Consider the following 26,895-nt stretch of genomic DNA (forward strand, 5'->3'; position numbering starts at 1 on the left):
TTTGGGTGATGAAGGCACCAAGGCGTCCTAAGTCGGTCATTTTTTCCTCCAACAACCTAAATAATAATAAACTTATAAGTGCCCAAAACTCATATCAGAACATAAGTTTATTACTTTGAGGAATTACTCTTACAGTCTTTTACAAATGTATTTAGGATTGAGTGTAGGTGTATTAATAAACTGAAACATATTTTTTTATAATTTTTAAAAATTTTTTAATAAATATACAGTGTATTATTAGCCCCAGGGGGACAGGTCTATGAATCATCAGGTTTTACAGACTTCACAGCACTCACCAGAGCACATGAAACATATTTTTGATTAAACAAGGTTTGCAGTATGTTTGTTTGTTGTTTTTGTTTTGGGGTTTGTTGTTGTTGTTGTTTTGTGTTTTTTTCTAGGTAGCCCCCCAACACAGGGCTTTAACTCATGGTCCTGAGATCAAGACCTGAGCTAAGATCAAGAGACAGATATTTGGGGTGCCTGCGTGGCTCAGATGGTTAAGTGGCTGCCTTGGGCTTAAGCTGTGACCCCAGGGTCCTGGGATCAGTCCTAGATCAAGCTGTGGCAGGTTCCCTCTTCTCCTCACCCTGGTATTGTTCTCTCTCTCTCTCTCTCAAATAAATAAATGAAATCTTAAAAAAAAAAAAAAAAAAAGACATTTAACCAACTGAGCCGTCCAGGCACCCCACAGAGTGGCAGTGTAGTTTTAAAAAGAAAACTCCTCATTGTATTTGAGATGACCATAGGTCCTATCGAAGTTCATATACTAATTACTTATATTGACCTAACAATGCAGGGGGACCATGAGTAACATATATTCTTACAAGAGAAGTGCCAGGTCTTCCCTACTTACTGTGTGACACAGTTTACATTAGGGTTCACTTTCCTTTATCTTCAAAATTCATACCTATCATTTGAATTACAGTTCCATATGCACATGATGCTGCACTGTTACATCAGTTATCTCTTGTGTATAACATTAGTAGAATACAGGTCTAAGACATAAAGACTATGGATTCAAACCAAGAATAGGCTACTTTGGGGAAGCAATTTACTATAATACAATGAGTAATAGCCTAAGTTTATCCCTGCTACAACCATCTGACTGACTTTATCCGAAATATATATGTATTTTATCTAACTCATGAAGTCTGAGTTATATTACTGAATATTTAACACTTTTATGTGGCTTTTTTCATTGTAACTAAAATTAAATATACATCTGAAAGTTTCTAAGTTTAATTTCTTCCAATGCAGTTGTTAAGTATATGTAATTAAAAGTGCAAGGCATATTCTCAAAGCTTGAGGCTAATCCATAATTCTTTAGGACATGCCCATTAGTGGAGGTGATCATAATTATCTCACAGCAAGAAAAATTAATGGCAAATAACCAATAAGTTGATATTATAATTTTTTTATTTTTTATTGACATATAATGTATTATTGGCCCCAGGGATAAAGGTCTGTGAATTGCCAGGTTTACACACTTCACAGAACTCACCATAGCACATACCTCCCCCAATATCCATCCATCCACCACCCAACCACCCTCTCCCTACCGCCACCCCCGGCAAACCCTCAGTTAATAAGGTGATATTATTAAGTGCATTAACTGAAGAGAGGTTTTAGTTAGATTAACAGTCAATAGTTTTGAAGAGGTCAAAACTATCACACAATTATAATACAATAGCTTGGTAAATAATTTCTTTTTTTAAGATTTTATTTATTTGAGAGAGAGAGAGCGAGCATGAAAGGGGCAAGGGGCAGAGGGAGAAGCCGGCTCCCCGATGAGCAGAGGGCCTGATGTGGGACTTGATCCTGGGACTCCAGGCAGTTGCTTAACCAACTGAGCCACCCAGGTGCCTGCTTGGTAAATAATTTTAAAGCCCATCTTTGAATGCTTCTCTAAGATCTGAATGCAAACAAAACCATGTGATTTAACATACACATGCACACAAACATAGTAAAATAAAACATGTATGTGTATTTTTTTCCTATAATAAAACATAATCTTTTGTAATTAATTAGTTTTTCATTATATCTGTTGGAAGTCAGTTAATAGTTTTAAAAGATACATTTTACTCTCTTGGTATTACCATAAATTCTATTGTACTTAGGAAACAATCTCTTTAATGATGTTTTATGTTGCTTATCAAGTTACAATAAAATTATGCAGTTCACATTATCTAACTTTACTACCATCCATTAAAACCTTTTTAATGTAAAAATCGTCCTTGAACTTTATACTCAGATAAAAATTCTTTATTTTCCTCCTTCTTATGGCAGTTTTCCTAACACATTAGTATGCCATATTAATACAATGATTTTAAAATATTAACCTAGATAAAAAACACTAAATCTACCATAAGATATCAATATATAAACAAATATATTCACTAGGAGGACTGTATTCTAGAGAAGAGAGGAAGATATTTAAAAATCATTGTCAGAAACTTTGTTGAATGCAGCCCACACTGTGCTCCAGTTTTAAGAAACACTTTAAACCAGCATACTTACCTTCAGACCCAGTAATGCACCTGATTCTTTGGGCATGGTTGTTCTCTTGTTAAGAATAACACGTCCAATTAATCTATCCCCCTCTTTAGATGGTTGCCACGTTACAGGATGCTATTAAAACATAAACAGAGTTAAAAAAAAGATAAGTTGTTTTCTTTCCTATAAACACATAATCATTGGTTGTAGCATGATGTGATTTCCTCAGTTAAAGGCACTCTCGAGGGAATTCTTTATTCTGGTGGGTTCTATCGTAGGCTTACAACAATTTTGCATTGACAGCTACATTTTATTTGTGGTAGATTCTTAAACTAAATAGTTCAAAAAGTTGTCAGCAACTTAGTGAATCTCTCGACAACTGCTCTGAAATAAATTGAAATTTAAAATGTATCTTCTAGGGGCGCCTGGGTGGCTCAGTGGATTAAGCTGCTGCCTTCGGCTCAGGTCGTGGTCTCAGTGTCCTAGAATCCAGCCCCGCATCAGGCTCTCTGCTCAGCAAGGAGCCTGCTTCCCCTCCTCTCTCTGCCTGACTCTCTGCCTACATGTGATCTCTCTCTGTCAAATAAATAAATAAAATCTTTAAAATAAATAAATAAATAAGTGAATTAAATATATCTGCTAATAGAAAGAAAACTGAATCTGTATTATGAGTTGTTAATGTTGATACCTTTAACAAATAATATCTCATTTATATACACTCATTATTTAATAATTATTTTCTATTTCTCTTCTAAACTGCACTGCCTTAAATTAAATGAACATTTTCTCTCTTAAAACTGAGTAAGATTGCCATCTATCATACATCGAACATAGGACAATACACAGCACATTTTGTTCCTAAGCTCCAAACTTTAGTTCTCCAAAAAGCTTACCGAACTAATAGGTGATGTTTCCCGGCTATGCCACGTGGCAGGATCCAACCAGTAATAATCCAAATCACCTGCACCACAGGAAAAAATGAAAAGTGCAATGATTTAAAGTGGAAAATGCATCATTGTAAGTATGACTTCTTCAGTCTATAAAATAAAGGGTTATAAATATCATAATCTTGACTGTGCACATCCCAGAATGATACACCCTTGCATTGCAAAGGCTGTGACCTGAATCCTTGCAATGAATGTGTGTTACACATGCACTTAATAGTATATACTACTTTTTATTCTCGTAAATCGGTCTAGAAACACACATAAAAAGTGCTGAAAGAGCTGGATTAACCTACTCAACCTTCCCTCAAAAGACGAACCATTCCAAGGCAAAGCCTGCCATCTAGTGATACTGGCAAAAATCTATTCACTGAGCTGAAATAAATACTAAAACTTAGTGTCTCTCTTTCTCCTCTTCTGTTATCATATCCTTTCATAATCAGTCTCTGGTCTCTATCCTCTTCCCTTAACAGCTGACAATACGGCATACATTTTTAGCACAGTGTTGAATAAATTAAGTACCATGAATAACTTTTAGCAATAGTACCATACAACAAACAAAAAATTCAATTTTATTAAAGCCATAAAAAAGACTTTAAAAACTTTAAAAATCCTAATTTCATAAGCATGAATTTATGAACCATTAATTTTGATTTTTGTGGCTTAAAAATAAATACTACAGAAAGCACCTGAGGGAAAAAAGAAAAAAAATAGTGGAAAGCCGCAGTGCTTTGCGTTTAGTATTTGCATAGGAGAAAGGCCAGCATGGGTCAATGTGAGAATAAATGATCTTTTACATTTTAAATACTAAATAGATCAATGGATATTTTTCTCCTGATGGATCTTTAAAGAGAAAAATATTAAGAAAGTGAGTCAGGCATGCCCACTAAGTGAGCTATCTAGCTGAGTGTTGGAAAAAATGCATTTGGGTGGTATCTGTGAAGGTCATAAGTAAAGAACTGTATATATATGAAAGGCATGGCTGATACAGGCACTATAAAAGAAATATGGTAGGAAATGTAAAAATGTTTAAAATCTACAGGCATAAAAAATCCATGCACCTAAGTTTCTTAGTAGTTGCTTCTCTTTTCCTTTTAGGTAGTATCTTAGAAAAGCTGAAGGAGATTGTTATATATAGTGCAATAAATACTAAAATGTTCTTCAAATACGTCATGGACATGAAAGTATATTCTGGAAAGGTTTGAATATTAGAAACTGCATTAGCAGAAACTATATTCTGTTTCTGTTTCTGTTTTGGACAGAGTCTCTACCCCTTTCAAAATCACATACTTTATAATGTATGCCTTGATGTCGAAGACTATATATTTCTACTCTTCTTTCTGGATCATCTCACTTAATGGAACATAAGGAAAGTAGTAAAAGAACAGGTTTTTTTTCCCCCCTTTTACTTTTACTGTTTGAAAAACTTTACTTTTTAATTAATTTTTTTCTTTGACTATAGCTGACAGGTAATGTTAACATTAGGTTTACACATATAACATAGTGATTCAACTTCTCTATACATTGTGCTAGGCTCACCACTAGTGTCGCTACCATCAGTTACCATACAACACTATTATATTATTGATTATAATCCCTATGCTGTACCTCTTATTCCCATGACTTATTCATTCCATAACTGGAATCCTGTATCTCCCACTCCACTTCACCCATTTTGCCCATCCCCTGCCCACATACTTATTTTTAAAGTTGCTTTGTCCTTACTATTATAACACTGTTCATTTTGAAAGAAAAACTATGTAGCATAAAATAAAACTGTTAAGTACTTTTAAGTAGTAACTACAAATTTCATTCAAAAGATTAAAATAATTCATAAAGCTTTTTTTCCCTAAATTTTCATATATGTAGGAGTAAGAAAGTCTGATGACTTTTTAAATGCTGACTCATTCTGAAATACTGTGACAGATTAATAGAATCTGGGATTTGTGGGGCTTTAAAGAAGAAAATTAGTCATTAAGTTGATAGCTGAACTGCTCTGAGAAGTCTTTGAGATTTAAAAAAAAATGACAAAATCCATCCCATTTTAAAGATTTCAAGGGAAGTTTTTTGTATTCTTCAATAACTTAGCTCTTAAAAACGGAACTTCTTATTGGGATCATTCTCTGGTTCATGTACCAATTCCTTGTATGGTGGGGTTCAACCCTGTGTTTCACTCCCCTTGTCCTAAATAAATCTGGTTATACATATCTGATGAATATCCTCTGTGTAAAAAGTGCTCCTTATATACAAGGGACCCAAAGCTGATGTTTCTGGTACATTTTGGTGATGATACCGAGCACTTTATTATAAAAACAATGCTTTCAAGCAATGGTATCCTACCATCTATAAGCTTTGTATCATAATGATCTCAAATGGAGAGTCTAATTTAAATGGTTTAAGATGGGATAATTTTGTTCATGCATAGTATTGTTGATACCTACTAAAAATTGCTACTTAAATGTAAATTAAGAGGGGATTCAATATTTTAAAAATACAATAATATTTGTACATATTTTAGTATACAATTATACTTCCTTCACATTCTGAACAGTTCCTAATAGTTTTCTTACCACAAATTTCATTATCATCTATTAAAATCTAGTATTTTTAATTAAAGACTTATGAAAAATAAATTCTAAGATCTAAATATGTATTTTTAAACTTATTTTTCTTCTTTCCATGTAATCACTAAATTTTAAAGATATTATTGACTTTTAAAGCCCTGTAATTTATCTTTATAATTCACATTTCTCTATTATTAATGGACTAAGCAACACTGGACAAAACTTTCTTCTAAAATATTCAGAATCTAGTATTTCATTAATATAAATCATTTTCCTTGATTTTTTTCTAACAGGTAATTAAAGGAATTGATTTCCAAGTAGCATGGCTACAAAATGATAAATTCAGGGTATTTTCTTATGGACTTAATACAAAACCATTTTGGTTCTAATATTCAATATAACTATAAAAGAACAAATTTACTATTAGCATTAACTTAGATCCAGGGAATATATCAGATGTCTGAGTCTACTGAAATGGCTCAAGTTCATAAACAGCCAAAGTTCAATGAAGTTTTGTAATTTTGAGTATTATTTTTTGTTAAGACTTTAAAAATAGACATTTTTATCCTATCCCTTATGAAAAAGTAGTTAATTAAACTTAATGAACAAGCACACAACATTCACTGAATGAATAAAAGTCAGCTAAAGGACCCCTGGGCCTTCTGTAAAGAGAACTAGCTTTTCCTAACCCAGGTCATGGTGACTAGAGAATGTAACAATGTATAAACATGCACCTCTATGATTTAAAATTTTGTATCCTGTGATATTTAATGTCAAAGCACAATGGATTCCAATAAGACCGAAGTCACTGGAACAAAAATGCTTTCTAAATCATACAGACACATGACTGTGTGTGAGTATGTTAAAACCATAAAGAGAAAACCATAATTCTGATTTCACACAATAAATATCTAACAATACATGATAATTACACTTGACCAAGTGGAATGGCTATCTAATGTGTAAGTAGTAGAGCAAAGGTTATCCACACCAAAGCATTTATGTATTAAACAATTTGAACTTCTTTTCCATTTGCAGAAGAAATACACCGCAGATTTTTAACCTCATTATAATGACTGGTGATAAAAGATGGGACTGAAATGGATTCCAAGATTGACTCCCAGTAACTGTGAGCAATTCCAAATACATATCCATAAGTGTGCTACTTGTCATCTCAAAGAAAACTATTCTTCCTATATAGTATCGATTGTTGATATCCAAAGAACTTATAAAACTCATAGACCAAAAATCAATAGAATCATCTTTACCAGAGGTTTTCTATACCTCTTAAACTGCTTCCCTCTTTTATTTCTGTTTATCCTCTATAGTAGGATGTATGTTGGGACTAAGAAAAATTAAATAAATCCTCATATATTTGATTATAGCATAGTACATAAAAACAAATACTCAGTAAAATTATGTTTGTTGAAAAGACATTCATGTTGAATAGACATACATGCGCACAAAAAAAACCAATTCAAGTTCTAAGTAGTTTTTAATTTGAGAGAAGGGAGGGTGTTTTTTACACTGAGCACCATGGTCAACACACATGAGTTAGTAAGTATTGCTTTGGTTAAAATGTGATTAAAAACTTTATACATTTTAACTCATTTTAATATTTTACAAGGGCTTTCTTTTCATAGATAAGAATTAAAATCCAAAGTTTAAGAACTGAGAAAAGAAGTTCTTAACTTCTGATTAATATGATAAAAATACCATTTTGAAATAACTTCCTCTTATTTTAGAAGTTTATTTCAAATAGTCCCATGCCTACAAAGGTCAAGTGTGTCTGCCCCCACCCCTAAATTAAAAATTATAGTGGAGCTAACTTTGAAATAAGCCATAATTTGCTATACAGTACAGCGAAGTCCCAGAAAGCCTGATTTTACTTAAGTTAAATTAGCAGTCAGGAATAAGAAACAAATATTATTTGACAGGTCTTAGAATACAGGCATTAAAATAAAATGGGAAGCTATACTTGCTAAATTTAATCATGAATCATATAATCAGTGAAATATTAAAGTCATAAATAACTATAAATACTATGTGTATGTAAAATCAATAAATTATCATTCACTACTGAATTACTATCTAAGTCCCTAGAATAGGGAAAACATTATCCCCCAAACACTTCTTGGTGATTTCATTCAATATATACACTAAGGTTCATTCCATAAGTTGACAGCATATGCTGCATAATTAAGGAATTTGTGTCCCTTGAGGCATGGTTAGAGACATCTCCAAATCAGTAGTCTTCAGCAAGAACCCCTTCAAAAGTTCTAAGTGTTAAAAATTCCAAATTCTGGTTTTGATTGAGAATACACACAAACACAAGGTGCCACTTGATGGAAGAATTACAATATATTCAGCCCGTAGGGATTCACTTGAGTGGCTGTTCTCTAAATGCTTGTTAGAAATTTGACTTTCAAATTCCCCTTTGTTAGCAATGTGCTCTGCTTCTACGAGAGAACCACCAACAGAACAGAACTGAGAAAAGAAGTTCTCTCTCTCGGGGTAAATGTTCAAGTAAATGCATCCACTATGATTTATTAAGTTAATGAGGTGCCAAGGACTTTTATATTCAGAAATTGCTGATACTCAATAGAACCTCCAGAGCTGAACTACCTCCAAAGAAAGATGTAAGGGCCTGTGATGCCATCTCTGTTTAATACTGCTAGGGCACGTGAACAGAGGCTTGGTAGCTGATCTAGAATTTCATGAACATATTTGTTAGAGCTAGTTCTTTTCTGGCTATTATATGTCCTTTTGGTGAATGTGAGTGCTGATGGAACATCAACCCTATGACCACACAATTCTACAAAGCAGTGATGTGGAATCAAAATCAATCTGACTAACCTCTGAGCTCAGGCATTCAGATTATCCCTCAATGTCACAGGAAACTCCCACAGTATTCCCTTGCTCTTGCAAGAGTAGTCTGAGATAAAGCACATGAGATGCTTTACAAACTGTAGAGTGCCACAGAAATGTAAGTTGTCATTAGAGTGTAAATATATATACTGAAAAGTATTTCCAATAATAATACTGATAAGCACCTCCATCAGTTCTAATGCCAGATAAAAATTAAGGAATTGCTCCCACAGTTTACTTATTTGAAAATTTGAATAATCAGAGAACCTCACTCTATATTTAATTCCCCTATTAATAACTTTATATTATATCTGAAACTAATAATTATGTTTTCCCTATAAAAAATAAAAGCTAGCTTTTGTATAAAAAGAGCATTTTACTTGACATTAGAGATTTGTGACTCTATCCCTAACTCTGCCATATTCTTGATAAATCTCTATAAACCTTGTCCTCCTCTATAAAAGGGGGTTAATGCCACTTTCTTTGCAAAAGTTTCATGAGGATTTAAATGAGATATGCCAGCTTTTTAAATTATAAAGGACTTCAGAAACAGATTTTATTTTATAAATACACAACTGAAATGAAGAATATGATATCATAGGGGCACCTGGGTGGCTCATTGGGTTAAGCCTCTGCCTTCTGTCATGATCATAGGGTCCTGGGATCGAGTTCTGCATCGGGCTCTCGCTCAGTGGGGAGCCTGCTTCTCTCTTTCTCTACCTGCCTCTTTGCCAACCGTGATCTCTCTCTCTCTTTGTCAAATAAATAAATAAATAAATAAATAAATAAAATCTTTATAAAAAATATGAAATCATAGGTGTTAGAGATCACATTAATCGTTAATTAGCTATCATAACTAAAATATATGTAGTATCAGTAATCTCTGCAAAGTATGCTCTGAAATGGGCTTAGAAAAATGTTAAAGTCACTTTGTCTACAGAAATTATTAATTGGCCTGGTGTAAAACCAATGCTCAAGTGTTCAGAATGAATGAGTATTTCTTTAATCCCAATTGCTAAAGGATGAGGGAAAGGGCCATCACATATAAAAAAAGTAACATACATCTTTCTGTTAATTTCCATAAAGCCAAGGGGAGCCTAAGATAATGAGAAAATGGTTTTTTTTATAGTATAGTCAGATGATCTATACATTAGTATCTAGATTAACCCCAACTAAAAATACCTGGACTGTGAAATAATTTTATCAGAATGCACAATGTATCCCCAATGTAAAAATAGGTATTTTGTCATTTCTTCTTTATAGGATCATGTTTTAATGTGGGAGAATAAAACACATCTATCAGCAAAATATCTGTGACTGAATTACTCTATATTATGAAACCAGTAGGCTCTTATATCCCTTCATCTTTTTTCCTGATGACTCAAGAAATCCTTGAAAATGTTTCCTTGAAACCAGCTTGTAGTATACCTTAAAAATTATTTGGTATAGATATGAGCTATGGAATACATTTTAATATTTATATCTTAATAGGTTACAAGCATCCTAACTTCCTAAGATTCCTTTTTTTCAGTTTATATTCCTAGCCAAATCATCTAAATAATAACAAGATTGATGGTCTTAAAAAAACAACTAGAAGTTTAAATATATATTAAGTCACCCTAAATTATGGGATTTTGGAAAAGCACAGAAAATTTTATGGATTTACTTTCAGTAAGCTAAAAGACATTGAGAAGTAAAAAGCTATTTGAGATCGTTAACATTGGTCATCAGCTTAATTTTTCCTAGTTTTGAAAAGTATATAAACTTAGATTTTTGAGACGATACAAAGCTTCAGAATTCAGAAACACTTTCAAAACACCATGATGAGTAATTATACCCTTATTCTTTATCTCTGCACTGACCTCATGCTGCAGGCCTCAGAAGAAGATTAATTAAAATTGCTGAAAGTTCTGAACAAAAACAAAAAACCACACATGCATACTCGCACACACACCTTTGTGTCTTAGAATACATAAGGATGTTCAGGGTCTTCAGGACATCTAGACCAAGTTGTATTTATTATCTATATTAAATGACAATAAAAATGTATCTAAAGAAAAGTGTTAAGATCATTGATGATAAGGCAAAAAGATGTCTACACATAATAGCTTAGAGAGGAATACCTTTCATGTGTAAATATGGTCTGAGGCCTAATGATGGAGAAATTTCTTTCCCAGAAGCTAAATATGAAAGAGTAAAGTACCCTGAATAACAAAGCACAAAATTAACAAATTTAGGGAAACTTTTTTCTTTTTTCTAACACAATGATTCTACATAAATAAGAATTTTGGAGGTGCTGCACACAGGAGGGAAATATTTTACTGCAACTTTCCAACTGACCAGGCTTCCACATTGAGACTGAGTATTCCATTCACGTGGGAGAACAGGTTGTCATGTGCAAAGCCTCGGAATAACCAGCCAGGAAACCCTGTGGAAAAAATTGGGGTTTATATGTTTTCATTGTTTGGGGACTGGATGTTAACCACAGGCTTAAGAAATGGTAGTGCTGGGCAAGTTCACAGCAGAGACATTACAAGAAAGCATTCTAGCTGTAAATATCTTTGATAAAGGAAAATGTTAATCCTTATCTAGACCTCACACCTCGGCAACACTAGCAAAACAATATTAATCTGCAATAATAATTCTGAATGTCAAATCAAGTTCTTCCTTTCTCTACATCCCAAAGACATGGAAATGAAAAAATACAGAGACTGATACATTATCACGGTTTTAGGGATATAAATAACAAGAACAATAGATGATGCTGAAGATGAATTCCAAGGGCACACGGAACAAAATGGAAGTACTTATGAGGGACTGATAGTGTTTAGCATTTAAAAGTATGTAGTAAAGTTATAAAAAATAGCAGGAAATAAATATACTCTAGCAAATATTTTAAATAGATATTTTAAAACCAGAGCTCTAGCAAAGAAAAGTTACGGTAAATATTGGGGTTCCCCCCCTTTTGTTTTGTTTTGTTTTTTGCTTGTTTTATTTTATTTAATTCAAACAATTTATAGTTATGTATTAAAAGACTTTTTTTTTTTAATTTGGAAATTCCTGTACTCTCAGTGGGAAATTTTGAGAACATTTTATGCCTCAACATTGTCCTAGAGAAAAATCTGAACAAGTATCCATATTCATAAACTTTCAAATGATAGCCACAGGAAACCAGGTTGCAAAATATTGCATGGTCACTATCTAAATCTCTGTCACAGTGTCAAAGTGGTCAGACTGTATAAGGCTTCTAACTCTACTCAAACTGCACATGATGGAAGATATATCAGGCAAGAGAAAGCACAAAAGGAAGGACCAATACTCACAATACATTTAGATCACATATACACTTATTTTTATAAAGCAAACCACATTAAGGTTGATCAAAGATTAACTTACTGACTCAAGAAAGGACTTCTCTACCAGAGTTCCTAAATATTTAAGGGCTGGATAAATGAAAAATATTTGTTTCCAATATAATAATTTCAAAATAGCTTCATCTTAGATAACATTTTCATAACAAAAACTGTTATTTAAAAAAAAATCATAAGTCTCACTGGCCTAGACTTAATGGGCCCAATAGGGTTTCTTGGCTGGGTCACAGGTGCTCTCGAGAGAAGACGGGATGGTCTTCTACTCAGGAATGTAAGGCAATCTCACGGCCAGTGTGCCTGGCTGTTTAAATCCATGATTCCACCATTACCTAGTGGCACTGAACTACTCCCAAGTGCAATTCAGAGAGAATATATTCTGAAATACAACGTTTCTCTCAATATTTTTTGGAATGCGTTATCTTAAAGCATTTAAAGTATTTACAGAGGTCTTTGTGAGGGATATGCAGTAGTCAACTTAGATACTCAAAAATCTAACTCTGAATTAAGCCAGAGTATCACACAACCATGCACCTGGTCTACATGACATTTCCAGATAGTCCCTTCCCTCTCCCTGCTTCCACAGTTCTTTTCAGATATTGTTCTGGACTATACGGATCATGGTAATGGTGTTACTCATACAGATCATGCTCTGATGGTGATTATCTTCTCTGTGAAACTATTCAAAAGAAATTTCTCTCTGATGTCAGTGTCAGGAAAAATTAGTGTTATTTAACTGGTTTATTTTCATGTTATGGAAGCTGAGGTTTTATGACTAATGGTACTTTTCTCAAAGCACGTGTGTTAGAATGTTCATGGTTAAATCTGCAGCCTAATTTTCTTCCTTTATTTTTCCTTGTCAATCTTTTCTAAACGTTTTAACTTATTTCATATGACCTTAAGTCACTTTTGATATTAAGGTAGACTTTAAAGCAGAAATCAAAATAAAATTAGAAGAATAGGCACAAAGCATGTTTCAACGAATTTATTATAACTTCTGTTTTCATTAAAATATGGCATTTTCCATCCTTCAATCTCAAAATACCTTTGATGCAATAAGAAACAACTAAAATGCAATTAATGTACAGGTGTTCACTTATCCATAGATTAAACAGCAGAATTCAGAAAAGAGCAAATTATCTCAGCAAACTATCATTTGGAAATCTTGCCAGAGAATGAAAAGCAAGTGAAAAAAAGGCTTCTAATTTAGCAATAAATAACACCACAAATCTGAGCTCCTAGACTTTATTCTTCCAAAAACCCACTAGATCCTCACTAATTTTACAGTCAAAATCCTGAGTTTTTCTATTACTCAACCCCACAGGACTACTGAAGATGCATTTTGTTGGTATTGGAAAGCATACTGACAGCAGTAAGAATTCACAAGGAAGGGGACAAGGAAATTAAAAACCAAACAAACAAAACTTAAATCAAGCAAATTAGTTAAGGGTATACATGTCCTCAATACTGTGATACTTGAGTAGCACTATGAACATAGCAGTACTAATGGGCAACATAATAACTGATGTTAAAACAATACCCAGTACTAATGGGCAACATAATAACTGATGTTAAAACAATACCCATTAGGGAACAACCCCAAAAAATTACTTTGTGACATATGAACTTTTAAGATAACAGAATGAAATCTCCTTCTCAGCTTTCCTGGTTTACTTTAAAACTAAAAATGAAAGCACAATATATAATACTGATGAAAAAGATTTTAATTAAAATAACATAAACAAATAGCATCAATAACCACCAGCTGGCTGGCAAATATTTGGCATTATCAGAAAACTCAGCTATCGAGAAGTAGCAACTTGAAGCTGAGTTTTCACCATTCCAAAATTAAATCATTACTCATAAAAGCAACGAAAAACAGACATGGCAGTAACTTTTCATCCAATATTGCTTTAGATTTATGAGTATTAAAGTAAGGATTCAGTGAATGATAAATAGTAATTCTTATTTTCTCCCTTTGAACATACCTATTTCTTCACATTTTGTAAATGCAGTACAAAAAAAAATGGGAAATATAGAGTTATTTGTTCTTTGCAAAATATCCTACACACAGAGTGGATGAAATATCTTCTAAATATTCTCAATCAAAATTAATTCCTTTTTAAAGTAAGAGTAAAGTGAACAAAACTCTTCTAGGAGATTGGTAAAATAACTGAATTAAATTGTGAGATTAACAACTGTTTGGTGAAAAAAATTGAAACAATATTGTTTTCACTGATATTTAAAATTTCCAGTGACATTAAATCTGTCAATTATTCTCTGAACTCTTTTTTTAAATGCTGATGTATTTTACTTTATTATTTTAAATTTAATTTATTTTTTTCAGTGTTCCAAAATTCATTCTATGAAAAAAAATTAAATTGCTATTTCAACAAAGTTAAATCAAGCAAATTAACGTGTTCTCTAATGCAAATTTCATAAATGTATAACAAACCTTTCCTGATGAAAATATAGTGATTTCACTCACAAAGACGGTAAATATCTTTAAGTAATTTCTCATAATAAATACGAGCACATTTGAGATTGGTTGAAAAATTCTAATGATTTTAACAACAACATAAGATTACACTGCACCTGATTTTGATATATATCAACACAAACTTTAGTTAGAGTGTCTTACTGATCACAGCAAGAATGAGCTGGGAAAATGGAAGAAACCCATGAGAAATATAAAATTATTAATGCAATTATAATAGTTCCAATATTAAGAAAAAAATAATTTGGGGTGCCTGGGTGGCTCAGTGGGTTAAAGCCTATGCCTTCGGCTCAGGTCATGATCCTGGGTTCTGGGATGGAGCCCCACATGGGGCTCTCTGCTCCGCGGGGAGCCTGCTTCTTCCCCTCTCTCTCTGCCTGCCACTCTGCCTACTTGTGATCTCTGTCTGTCAAATAAATAAATAAAATCTTAAAAAAAAAAAGAAAAAATAATTTACCTTAATCTTTCCCAAAATAAAAAGATATTTATTTTATTTTAAAAAATTTTAATTTAAATTTAATTTAGTTAACATACAGTGTATTAATAGTTTTAGGGGGTAGAATTTACTGATTCATCATTGCATATAACACCAACTTCTCATTATATCCAGTGCCCTCCTTAATGTCCATCACCCAATTATCCCATCCCCTCAACCCATCTCCCTTCCAGTAACCCTCAGTTTGTTTCCTAAGGGTTAATTTAAGTCTCTTAGGGTTTGCCTCCCTCTCTGTTTTTCTTTTATTTTTCCTTCCCTTCCCCTATATTCATCTGTTTTGTTTCTTAAATTCCAAATATGAGTGAGATCATATGGTATTTGTCTTTCTCTGACTGAGTTCTTTCACTGAGCATAATACCCTCTAGTTACATCCATATTGTTGCAAATGGCAAGACTTCATTCTTTTTGATGGCTTAAGGATATATTTATTTTATATATACTTTAACTCAAAGTAAAGGCTTATCTCCATTTAAAAATGAAAGAGTCCATTGACAGGCATCTCCTAAACTCAACCTCATTTTCTTCTATATGGTAAGACTGTGAGTAGCTTTTACTTTTAGGTATAAAACACTATCATGTTTGAAATACACTTTCAAAGAAACTAGATTAAGATAATTGTTGCAACTGTATTTTAATGACTAAATACTTATTTTTCGAATGAGAAACTTTATGACTCTAGCCTGGCTATTTTGCCTTTTTTACTGTTGAAGGGGATAAAAATAATGAAACACAACTTTCTAGCCTTTAAAATTGCACTTATTACCAATAATTTCTATAGTTCCATTTGTTTTCCAAAGTGATATACTAATAGTTTTGATGACAAAAAATTACACACATACACACACACACTCCAGATCTTTGGGCCTACTATGGTCTTTGTCCAATGTAATTAACATTGCATCATACTTTAGATCAAACATCCACATGTGCCCTTAGTTCACAGGCATGAAAACTGTACCCATTTTAATTTAGCCTTATAAGCTAGCCATGGCAAATGTGGAGACTATGTTCAAAGGATGGCAAATTCAAAAGGGACAATTTCAAGCAAAAAGTCCCCAAACAGATCCTTCCCCTCATTATAAGCCATAGGTTTCTTACCAATACTCTAAAGGGTCTAGATATTTTGGGGGCTCTTCTTCTGTACCCAATTTTTTCAGCACCTTCATGTCCACACTGAATAGCTCCAACTACAGCAACATTTCATACTTTCATACATTAAAACAAACCTTAAGAGATCTCTATAAGTAAATGGCTGCTGGAACAAGACTAGCCTCTGATATCAGGGATATTTTTCAAAGAAGCCTAATGTCAGAAAAAGAGCCTAGTGTCTGTTAAGCCATTCTGAACAGAAATAGCCCTAGCTGGCCCTTCAGGTGCAGATGAAATAATGTGGGTCCCTATGAAGTACAGTTCCCCATTTCCTCTAAATGAAAGCACTATACGTCACATTTGAATTTTCTATCATTTCTAATCTCTTTGCTTATATCAATGTGTTTTATCATTTATATACCCTTTGGAAAGTTAAGCTTGGGGTGGATTTTTTTTCCTATGATGTGGAATAAAAATCTCATGAAAATCTCAAATGAAGTTTTGAAGCAAGAGCATTTTGAAGTGAGTCTTGGGTTTACTCACTAACCACTGAGAAATGGCTTACCTTCATATAGGGCAAGACTTTTTTCTATTGTGGAATGCCAAGTCCTTGTGTTTTGTTTTTGTGACCTTTAAGGCAAACCTGAGTTACGTGAGTCCTTTTACATGACCAATAATTAGAGTTGGGGATTCATATACTGTTTAAAATTGTATGTAAAATTTTGTGCACAGTAAATATTTTTCTGAGAGTCCATTGCTTCCTTTATTTCTCTAATGGGCCTATCATCATTCTCCAAATTACAAATGGTCACTGGATGAAGGGGTGACTGGGACACTGGTATACTACCTTGGTGTTTTTTACCTTTAGCTTCCGGAATTATCCTCTCTTGCAGGGCCTCAGCCTCAGCCGTATGCTTTCATTAAGAACCCTATGCTTGGGAAATCAAGAAACCATACCCTGAGAAAATAAGCTTTATGATTACATAGAGAGGGCAAAGAAATTCATCTCAAAAAGCACCTTCATGAGCTATCAGGAGTCTAATGAATCATATTTCTGAAAAGACTTTAATATCAACAGGCAAGAGAAATACTATACACAGATGTGCTAATATCTCTTTCCTGATGAGTCCCTTAAACAATTTCAAAGACATTGATGAAGAAGGAAAATCTAGAAAAAAATAAACTTTATGTAATCTAAGTAAACTATTAGAAAACAAAATCTTGAAATAAAAGTAAAACTTCAAAGTGAATAAAACAATTGTTCCAATGTGGACCTACTTAGAAGTTAGGACTAAGCTTCAAGGGCTAAGCATTCTGTAGAGAGAGAAAAACAAATAAAACAAAAAGCAAAATATTGTAAGGTTAACAGCTTCTTATTACCACAAAAAAGTTCAAAAGCTATTAATAAGTCTATAATATCTGACAGATGTTATACAACTGAAAACATGTTTGCTAGAACCCACATCTGTTACAATCAATATGCCCCCTTTTCTGAAGTCAGCTTAAATTTATTCAATATTGACAATTTGTCAGAATAAGAATTTATCTCCCTGGTCTTTAAAACTCATGCAACTCACATAAAACCTTCTTTAAAATGAGTGATTTATAGTAAGTAGGCATTTACAATTTTTGGCTGCAATTCTGCAACAAACTAACCAACTCATTATATGATTATGAAAAATTACCTTCTTAAAGACGAAAGTCGGCCTACTCAAAGCAGGCTATCCAAAATCTAAATCCATGTCACTAGTCTACCATTTATCAGTGTGAAACTGAATACAGTAAAATAAGATGATTATTAATATTACTATAAGATAAGGAGTAAATCTTCACTGATCTCTATTTTTATAATTAGATATGCTTCTTTTTAATCTTCTTCTTAGAAAACCAAGAAGAAGAAATATTTACTTTATTCATTATTGACTCTCCTCACAGTCACTTTCCTGTTATCTCCTAATTGGATCTGGTTTTCCCTGGAGGCCACACCACAGTGGGAAGATGGCATCGCGGAGGGGCCTGCTGTGCTCAGTCTGTCTCAGTGTCAGCATCAGGGCCTCTTTGCCTCTGGCTGCTTTGATCTGCCCTCTGTTAAGACTCGCTCTCAGAGGCCACAGGTCACAGAGTTAGTGTAGGTATAGGAAGCAGTAGGGACCCTGGAAACCTTCTCTCACCCACCCCTGATATGCTCCTTCATTGCTATACAGATGCTGTTGTGATTGGAGTTTGTATATTAAAGAATTTTTATATATTTGACTGATCCAAAAATAAAAGCATTTCATCTAGGGGAAAAAATTATTTAAAAGGCATAAAAACTGCCTGCATTGGTCATTTCTTTAGGTCTCAATTTCTTTATTGGGCCTCTATGCACATGTAATCAAATCTTGTTCTTTTCTTTTTCCCCCATGTTATTCTGGTTCATGTCACTTTAATTCTTAAATCAGCTAGAAGAATTCTGAATGGTAAAGAAATTTTCTTCTCCCTAACATGCCAGGATTACCCAGAATATATACTTGCTGTTCACTGAGATTAATTTTGTCTTTGTTTTCCAAATGAATTCCATCATCTAAGAGAATTTTCCTCAGGGCCATTCACGGGCAATAATTCAGAATGAAAATATCTCCCTCTCCTGAAAAGCTTTTCTTTTTTTTTTTTTAAAGATTTTATTTATTTACTTGACAGAGAGAGATCACAAGTAGACAGAGAGGCAGGCAGAGAGAGAGAGAGGGAAGCAGGCTCCCTGCTGAGCAGAGAGCCCGATGCGGGCCTTGATCCCAGGACCCTGAGATCATGACCTGAGCCGAAGGCAGCGGCTTAACCCACTGAGCCACCCAGGCGCCCATCGACCACGTGTTAATAACCAACAATATCACAAACTTCAAAGAGAACTGAGTGGGCGATCTTCTGTATGATAATTGCTTCACTAATGAAGTTACTGCCTTTATACATATATTTGTAGAGACTGTAAACTCAGACTGCTCCCTCAAAGCTAGAGAACAAGAAATCAATCACATTATTTTCCTCTCACCTCTCAGGTGCAGTGGTATGGGAGCATGAACCATCATTGCTTGAGTCTTCATCTCAAAATAGTGGATGTCTATCATTAAGAAGACACATTAAGCGTGACCAAGAACACGAGATTCATGATCTTTATTAGCTAGCAACTATAGCCCTCTGCAAGCACATGGCTCAATTCACAATAAAATCCTCTATCCTCTTGAAAGAACGTGTTATTTATCATGAATGTTAACTATCATTTGATAGACAAGCAATCTGATTCATACTTTTACAAGCAGGAGGTGGCTGGCTTCTTCTTTTCCTTTTGCCTCTGATCACTTGGATTTTAAGCTTGTCCTCAGCAAAAAGTGGACCTCTTGAAAGTTATTTGCTGGGAAAAGCAGGCAGGCGCTTTCTTCAGCTGCTCTCAGCAGTACTTGCTGTACCTGAGAGGGAGCAAGGAGTAGCCAGGAGAGCTTGTGTCCCTGGCAGGCTTTCAGAGAGGCCCAGAGCCTCTGCATCCAGGACCTTACCCTGCTGCTGCATACCTGGAGATGCCGCTTCTCCCCAAAGGAATACAGTCTAACAGTAAGTGCCCCTAGGACACCTCAAACTTGCTCAATGCCAGTCTGGCAAAAGAGTTACAATGAAGCCAAGAGATTTACCAGTTTAATTTAAAAGAGCCATAATCTTCCTTCCAAAAAGCCTCAGCTGCGATAACCCTGCAAAGACAAGACAGGAAGAGCACTATCCCTTCCCTTTATTAAGAAAAATGTATGCTTTTAAAAATTTAATAGTGGGGGTGCCTGGGTGGCTCAGTGGTTTAAGCCTCTGCCTTCAGCTCAGGTCATGATCTCAGGGTCCTGGGATCGAGCCCCACATCGGGCTCTCTGCTCAGCGGGGAGCCTGCTTCCCCCTGCCCCTCTGCCTACTTGTGATCTCTCTCTGTCTATCAAATAAATAAATAAATAAACAAACAAACAAACAAATAAATAAATAATCTTTAAAAAAAAATTGAATAGTGTCTTTTTCTACACAGAAATCATCATCAGAGGATCCTGAGGACCTGAAAAATGTTATGTCATTCACACTGAGAGTAACAGTCGTCTCTTTTCAAACAGGCAGAATGGAAACAAGAGTCAGGAGGGGTTGGTTACTCTTTTACTCAAGGTCATACACCCAAACCTCTGACCCAAAGACTGCATTTTCTTTTCTTTCTTTCTGTCTGGGCTCTCTATTCATTATATCTGAACAGTTTTCCTTTTAATCCACAGCTGAACATCACAGAAACACAGGCAATTCCATGCTGTGCTCTAAAATCAGGACTGTCGATTAGGAGAAACCAGGCCTTGGCAGCCTTTGTCTAAACACTTCAAAATAACAATCTATGCAGAAACTGGTATCTTTCTCTCTTTAAGAAGATTAAGTTCTGAAGCTTTCTAATTTTAGTGAAATTCAGTAAACAGGGAAAACAACTGTCTTTTGTCCATCAGAAAAGGACAATATATACTTTCTGAATTGTGTACTACACACACACACACACACACACACACATCAAGCTGGAAGTTAAATACTAAATAGCAAACAATTTAATGTACGCTTCAAGTAGTCACTTGAAACATGAAAATAACTTCATAAAATGCAGCTCGATGATCACCACTATATTCTAAAATGATGATATATTTGTGTAATTGCCACATTAAAAGCAAACTATTCCTTATTCTATATTGATAGGCTCTGAATGAAGCACTTTAGTATCTTACTCTTGGGATAATTAAACAATATATTCCATGAATTTTACATTTATGTATAAGATTAATATAGCTTAGTTTACCTGCTCCTGAGTGCAACGTATGAAGTAGGAGAAACTGCAGAAACCCAGCAAACATAACAGCAGCATCGGAGTGGTTAAATAAATGCTACTGGCATCAAAGCACTAAATTCTAGCTAGCAAAGGCAGCAAATCCACAGCACAATAAAAAATCCGCCAAAAATGCAAAAGAACTTTTAAAATTCCTTATGGTCCTTGCATTCTAAATCAAAACCAAAAAAAAAAAAAAAAGGCTGCAGTGTCCAACATTATACAACGGTGACACTAAGCAAGGCCATAAGTGCTGCTGTCATCAAAACAGATCTCTGCAGTGTACAGATTCTCATTGATTACCGCATTAATCTATAGTGCTCTGTGCTGTACTAAAGAGGTTCCCACTGTAGCAAACACCAAAGCTCTGGTAAGTCTGTAATTAACCATTTCCTGAAACAATGCTCCGAAGATGTTACCTTCCCATAGGCAGAGAAACGAAACGAAACAAAATGAAATGCTGTGGTCCCTTAAAACCAGCACAACAGAAAAGACTCGGGCATATGCTTAAAGAGCTCCTCCTATTATGCCCCCAGTGACACTGCACTGAGATATCCATAAGCTAAGATTACAAAGTCAAGCAGACCCCTGCTGGCTTGTGGACCACAGAAAACTCACCTGAAATGATATGGTCCATTATCAGTCACTGGCAATGGTTCTGCCAAGCTCTGTGTAACAGACCATTTCCCCTGCAGTTTCCCTGAGAGGTCTTACTCAGCTCAATGACAACAACCGGCACCAGGAGGCATCAACCAGGAGTACAGGAGTGATTGTTGAGAACAAGACAAAAGTGTTCCGGTATAGCCAGCCTAGTGCTAATAGTGGCTCATCTCCAGGGGGCAAAAGGACAGCTCCAAATAGGTTTTGCCAGGGATTTGGCGGTGGCAGGGGCGGGGGGGGGGTGTCATATTATATTAAAAGATGCAGTTTTTTGATGATTGTAGAGTCACAAACTCATAGTCTTTTTCACACAGAATCATTCTCTGTTAGGTCACTATATTTATTCTATCAACCCCATATCATGAATTACAGAACAACAGCAACAATAACAACAAATATTAGTTGATGTGAAATTATGTCACTCCTGAAATTTCATTTTTATCATGGTACATCACTCAGGTTCCAGAGACAACAATGAACAATGATACACTTCTCTAATTACTGGGGAATATTACTGAAAAGTAGAGGCAGACTGTTTCTAGTTTGTTTTAGAAGATTAAATGATCAAATGATAATAGGGGAAGAATTAAGAACCATGTTTCATTTATTTAAACTAAATGCACTGTGTTTAATTAAATTATATATACCTGTCAGAAATAATTATCTGATGAGAAAAAAAATTAATATTGAACCATGGATCATCTCACCAACACCAAATGAACTGCAAAATATCAGTCTCACACAAATCAGCAAATCTCAACGTTTTCAACCTCTTAAGGAAACATGTCTTTAGTCTCTATTTAGAATCTTTGCCTTTTCTTTACCCCAAATAAGTATGCCTAAACTGGCTTAAGTTAAAGACTGGCCAAACTGCTGCTTGGAAAAGAGAAAAGAGAAAGAAATATTATTTGAATAATTGTTATGTGCCAAATATTGTGCTGCGTTATTTTACTTACTACATGTCATTCTCATAGGTATGGCAAAATCAGTATTACTTAACCCATATTACTAATGAAGGTCAGAATCGCTAATTAACTTGCCCTAAGTCAAATGGTTTATAAGGAGGAGAGCTGGAATTTGGACTTGACTTTGTCTGACTTAAATGTCCATGCAAAGGCTTTTCACTACACTACGGTAAGTAGGAGTTAATTATTTTGATGGATTACCTCAGAGCTGAGGTGCCTGTGACCTGGTGTGGAAAACCATGGTGATGCAGGGGCCTACAGTCATCTACCTCTATTTCCTACATCTGAAGCCAGGGAGGGTTTTTCCAGAACGGTTTTTGTGGGGCTGAACTCTTATCCTTGTTGAGTTTACATTTCTTTCTCTATGGCCCTGTCACAGAGAACACATACACATGTCAAGGTCTAGAAACTGAACTGCTGACCCAGCAAGTATACTCAAGATAATCTATGGAAGGAAGTCAAACTTTCAAAAATCAATTCACCAATTTCCCCTAGGTCCAAGTGATACCATACAATTTTGTTTGATTGAAATGTAAGAATCTATGGACTTTATAGACCTATGCAGGCTAAGCCAACTGAAGTAAAATATCTTAATTCACTGCATGGGACTATTATTGTATCTGAGTTTTGAGGTAATTCTTTTTTGTATTTTCTCATATTTCCCTTTTTCTCATTAACTGGTATGAATTTATTTGAGATTATAAAGTCATTCTGAATGCTATTAATCTAATATTTTCCTCTCATTCCATGTCATGAATTTATGTTAATTTGGTAGAATTATCTTGAATTCCCTGAAGTGTCTCCATATGAGGAAATTAATCAAATGGTAACAAATTGTATTTCTAACAAAAGATGTTTTGGTAAACCAAATAAGTTCTCTGAAATGGTACACATAGATTTCATAACTAGAGTTAAAATACAGAATCAATATGAGAAGGGGCTAATATCGACCTCATTTTAAAATATCCTTTCACTTATTTCTGGGTACCACATACTCTTGAGATCTTATGCACAGTAACAAGTGTCAGTCACCTAAGACACTGTCCACATATACATAGAAAAAGAAAACCCTTCCATTTTTATCTGGTCAATTCAGAAATTTGTATTTACAATATTTACTTATGTAGAGCATTTCTATCCCTTTGTCCATTTTGAACCACACATATCCCAACTTGGGGTTATATATTTCATAGCATCTCATAGGCTCTCACTCAGCTGTGACTCCACAGCCTTTCAAAGATCAGCAGACTGATTTCCCTGGGGAGAGAACACATAAAGCCTAACATCAATTGCAATTTTGAGCTTGCTTCACATACGCCATTTGACCTTGTGCTACTATGGTCCAGGTCAAGGCCTGTGTGGAAGCGTTTCAGCTCTTTTCAAGAACTGGGATCCATTATTTTGAAAAAGTGACACAAACTTCCTATTTGGGGGCTGAATTATCCACTAATGATGACTCTTATTTGTCCAGTATTTCTTACTTTCCATACTAGCATGAACCAAAGCATGATATCCACTGACTACAAAACAAAACTCATGCACAATTAAACAACTTGCTATTGCTTTTCCTTATTTTCAGAGAATACTGGCGGTCTAATCTTTGTATCTTTTGGGGCTGGCTATTACACAAGAAAATAAATTGTGAATGTGATTAATCATCTTACAATCCCTAGAGCTATATTACAAATCTAGTAATTTCTTTCCAGAGGAAATGAAGATAAAGTTGATAACTAGAAACTTTACTCTGTTGAGAAAATGGAACAAAATCACACCATACCTGACACACACAGAATGGGAATAATTACACTAGAAAAACAGATACAGAGGGAGTGTTAAATAGAGGTTTCTTTTTTTCTTTTCTTTTTTTTTTTTTTTAAATATAGGTTTCTGTCCAACTCTTAAAAATAATGAAGTGGGATTCCCGTGCCCCAAACTCATTGTCGCTTACCAGCACCAGCTCCTCGGGCCTTGACTCTTTCCTCTTCGGAATCAAGGGACCTCACTTCTCCCCACCCTTCTGACGAGATGGGTGTCCCAGGTGCACACATGACAGCAACCTTGTAAAGAAATTCAGCCTAGGGATTTTCAGCCTTGCTTCTAAACAAAGTCAAGATCGTATCTAAGAAGAGCACAAAGTGCTTCCTCCACCACTCCTCTTACATCATTGAACAATAGCACCAACCCGTGGGTCAGGAGCAGCAGAAAATGGAAACTAAAAGAAAATATTGGTGTGAGCTTAGGAAAGTCTCTTTGCATGACTGACTCAGGTCACTGCAGGCACTGTGCAGCTATGCAAAGGACTGCTTGGATAAAATGCCACGCATAAGCCTCAGTGGGCCTGGTGGTGTGGAGACTGGTAGCATTTACTGAGGAGAAGCATATTGGCATCTCTGTTGGGTTTTAACCAGATCCACAGGATTCAGGAAATAAGCTCTCTGCCAGATGACACTCTGCTCCTAGCCATTCCTTCTGTTTACTTATCCTCCAAATTGCTCTAACTAGTGGCCTTTCTCCTGCTGTGAGCTTATTTGTGGAGAGGGCTAAATAAAGGATTTTTTATGACAACAAAATGGCCATTAGCCCATAGGATGATTTCTTAAAACATAACTCTTCTTTTGTTTAGTACTATTAAAATCAATTAAATGAGAGAGTTTCTTATTATTATATCTTTGATTTGTGAAAAAAAAAAAAAGGTCTGTTTCTTCCTGAAGACATATTTGAAATTAGCTTATCTTTGAACATATGTACTAATTCTTTATATATTATTTTTCTCCTATTTACATAAACTATTAAAGGTAGATTCCCTCTTCTTATTGCTGTATCTTCCTAGTAGAGGCAAATAATTTTAAATATATATATGGATCTTTTTTCCTACTATATGTGATCTGGTGCATTTCTAGACTGTGAAGAGCTGTACCTTCTTTCAGATAGAATGCAAACTCTTAATTTATGGGGGAAAGAAAGGAGTTATACTTTTCCTCTGTCATAATGTAGTCCTTTCATTAAAACAGAAATGTGTATTTTAATTTAAGCATATTACTCTGCAAGTAATCATTACTTTTTGGATTTTAATACAGAGAATGTTGCAAAATGTAAAAATAAGGTATATCATGTATATCACACTTCCTAAGGCATATTCATGTGCTTTAAAACAAATCTGAGAAGTGACCAGGATAAAAGGCATTATAAAATAATCAACCATTTATAGAAACAGACATGAGAGTATACTTCAAGATTGACTTGTCTCGAAACTAAATTCCTAACCCATCAACCTAAATAAAGCTTCTACTTCACCAAATTTTTATTTTCTAATTAAACTTCAGTACTAAGAGAAAAGCCAGAAAGTATAGATAAAACTTATTACAATCAACTGACAGTACCTTTAAGCTTTAAATATTAATTATATACAGTAACCTGGAAATTACGGGTTTTTTTTTTTTTTCCCTCCACAGTCCTAACCATTGATGCAAAAAAACAAAAAAACCAAACAACAACAACAACAAACAAGAGACTGATTTCAAATCACAAATCTCTTACAAGTACACTTTGAAGTAATAATGCTGTATTGAATTTCTAAGTTTCATATAATACATATTAAGGAGATGGCCCTGAAATGCTATACAGTAAATATATACTTATTTCCTAACTCTCCTCAAATACTTAAAAAGTTAAAAAACGTCTCTGCTCATCTATAGCTGACTCATCTACGTAAACGTCCTCTGCTGGTCACAATCATTATCTTATTAAAAAAATAGGGTATACCTCTACAAAGATAAACATATCAAGTAATTGTACATAACAGGGATGTCTAGGTTATAAAATCTCAGTGGGATGTAAATAAAGCATCTGATTCCCTGTGGGACTACGAACTGAAGACTGTCCACGTGGAAATAACGTGTTGTATCTGCCACTTTGTGAGCCACACTGCATTGTATTAATATTTTGGCATCCAGGGCAGGACAAACTCTGGGGGAAACAGGGTAAATATATTGTTTTTCAGTCTATGCATGTGTAAACTCTACACCATCTTAGTAAAAATCACAGTTCTTAATCTTTACAACCAGTAGCAGAATACAGTATTTGTAAAAAGTTA

The 26,895-nt window shown here is 34.6% G+C and overlaps 1 protein-coding gene across 1 annotated transcript; it reads right to left on the reverse strand.

Annotated features, from left to right (window-relative positions):
- LOC123388941 (regulating synaptic membrane exocytosis protein 1-like) lies at positions 1-25,217 on the reverse strand (the record flags this gene model as incomplete). Its single annotated transcript, XM_045069377.1, has 4 exons — positions 24,751-25,217; positions 3,390-3,457; positions 2,521-2,631; positions 1-56 (listed from the first exon to the last, which is right to left on the reverse strand). Coding segments are annotated over exons 1-4 (335 nt in total), but the record flags the coding sequence as incomplete, so codon positions are not given.
- Positions 25,218-26,895: the final 1,678 nt, after the last annotated feature.

Source organism: Mustela putorius, unplaced genomic scaffold, assembly GCF_011764305.1.
Source record: "Mustela putorius furo isolate JIRA1106 unplaced genomic scaffold, ASM1176430v1.1 tig00003927_pilon_pilon_pilon, whole genome shotgun sequence".
Taxonomy (NCBI): domain Eukaryota; kingdom Metazoa; phylum Chordata; class Mammalia; order Carnivora; family Mustelidae; genus Mustela; species Mustela putorius.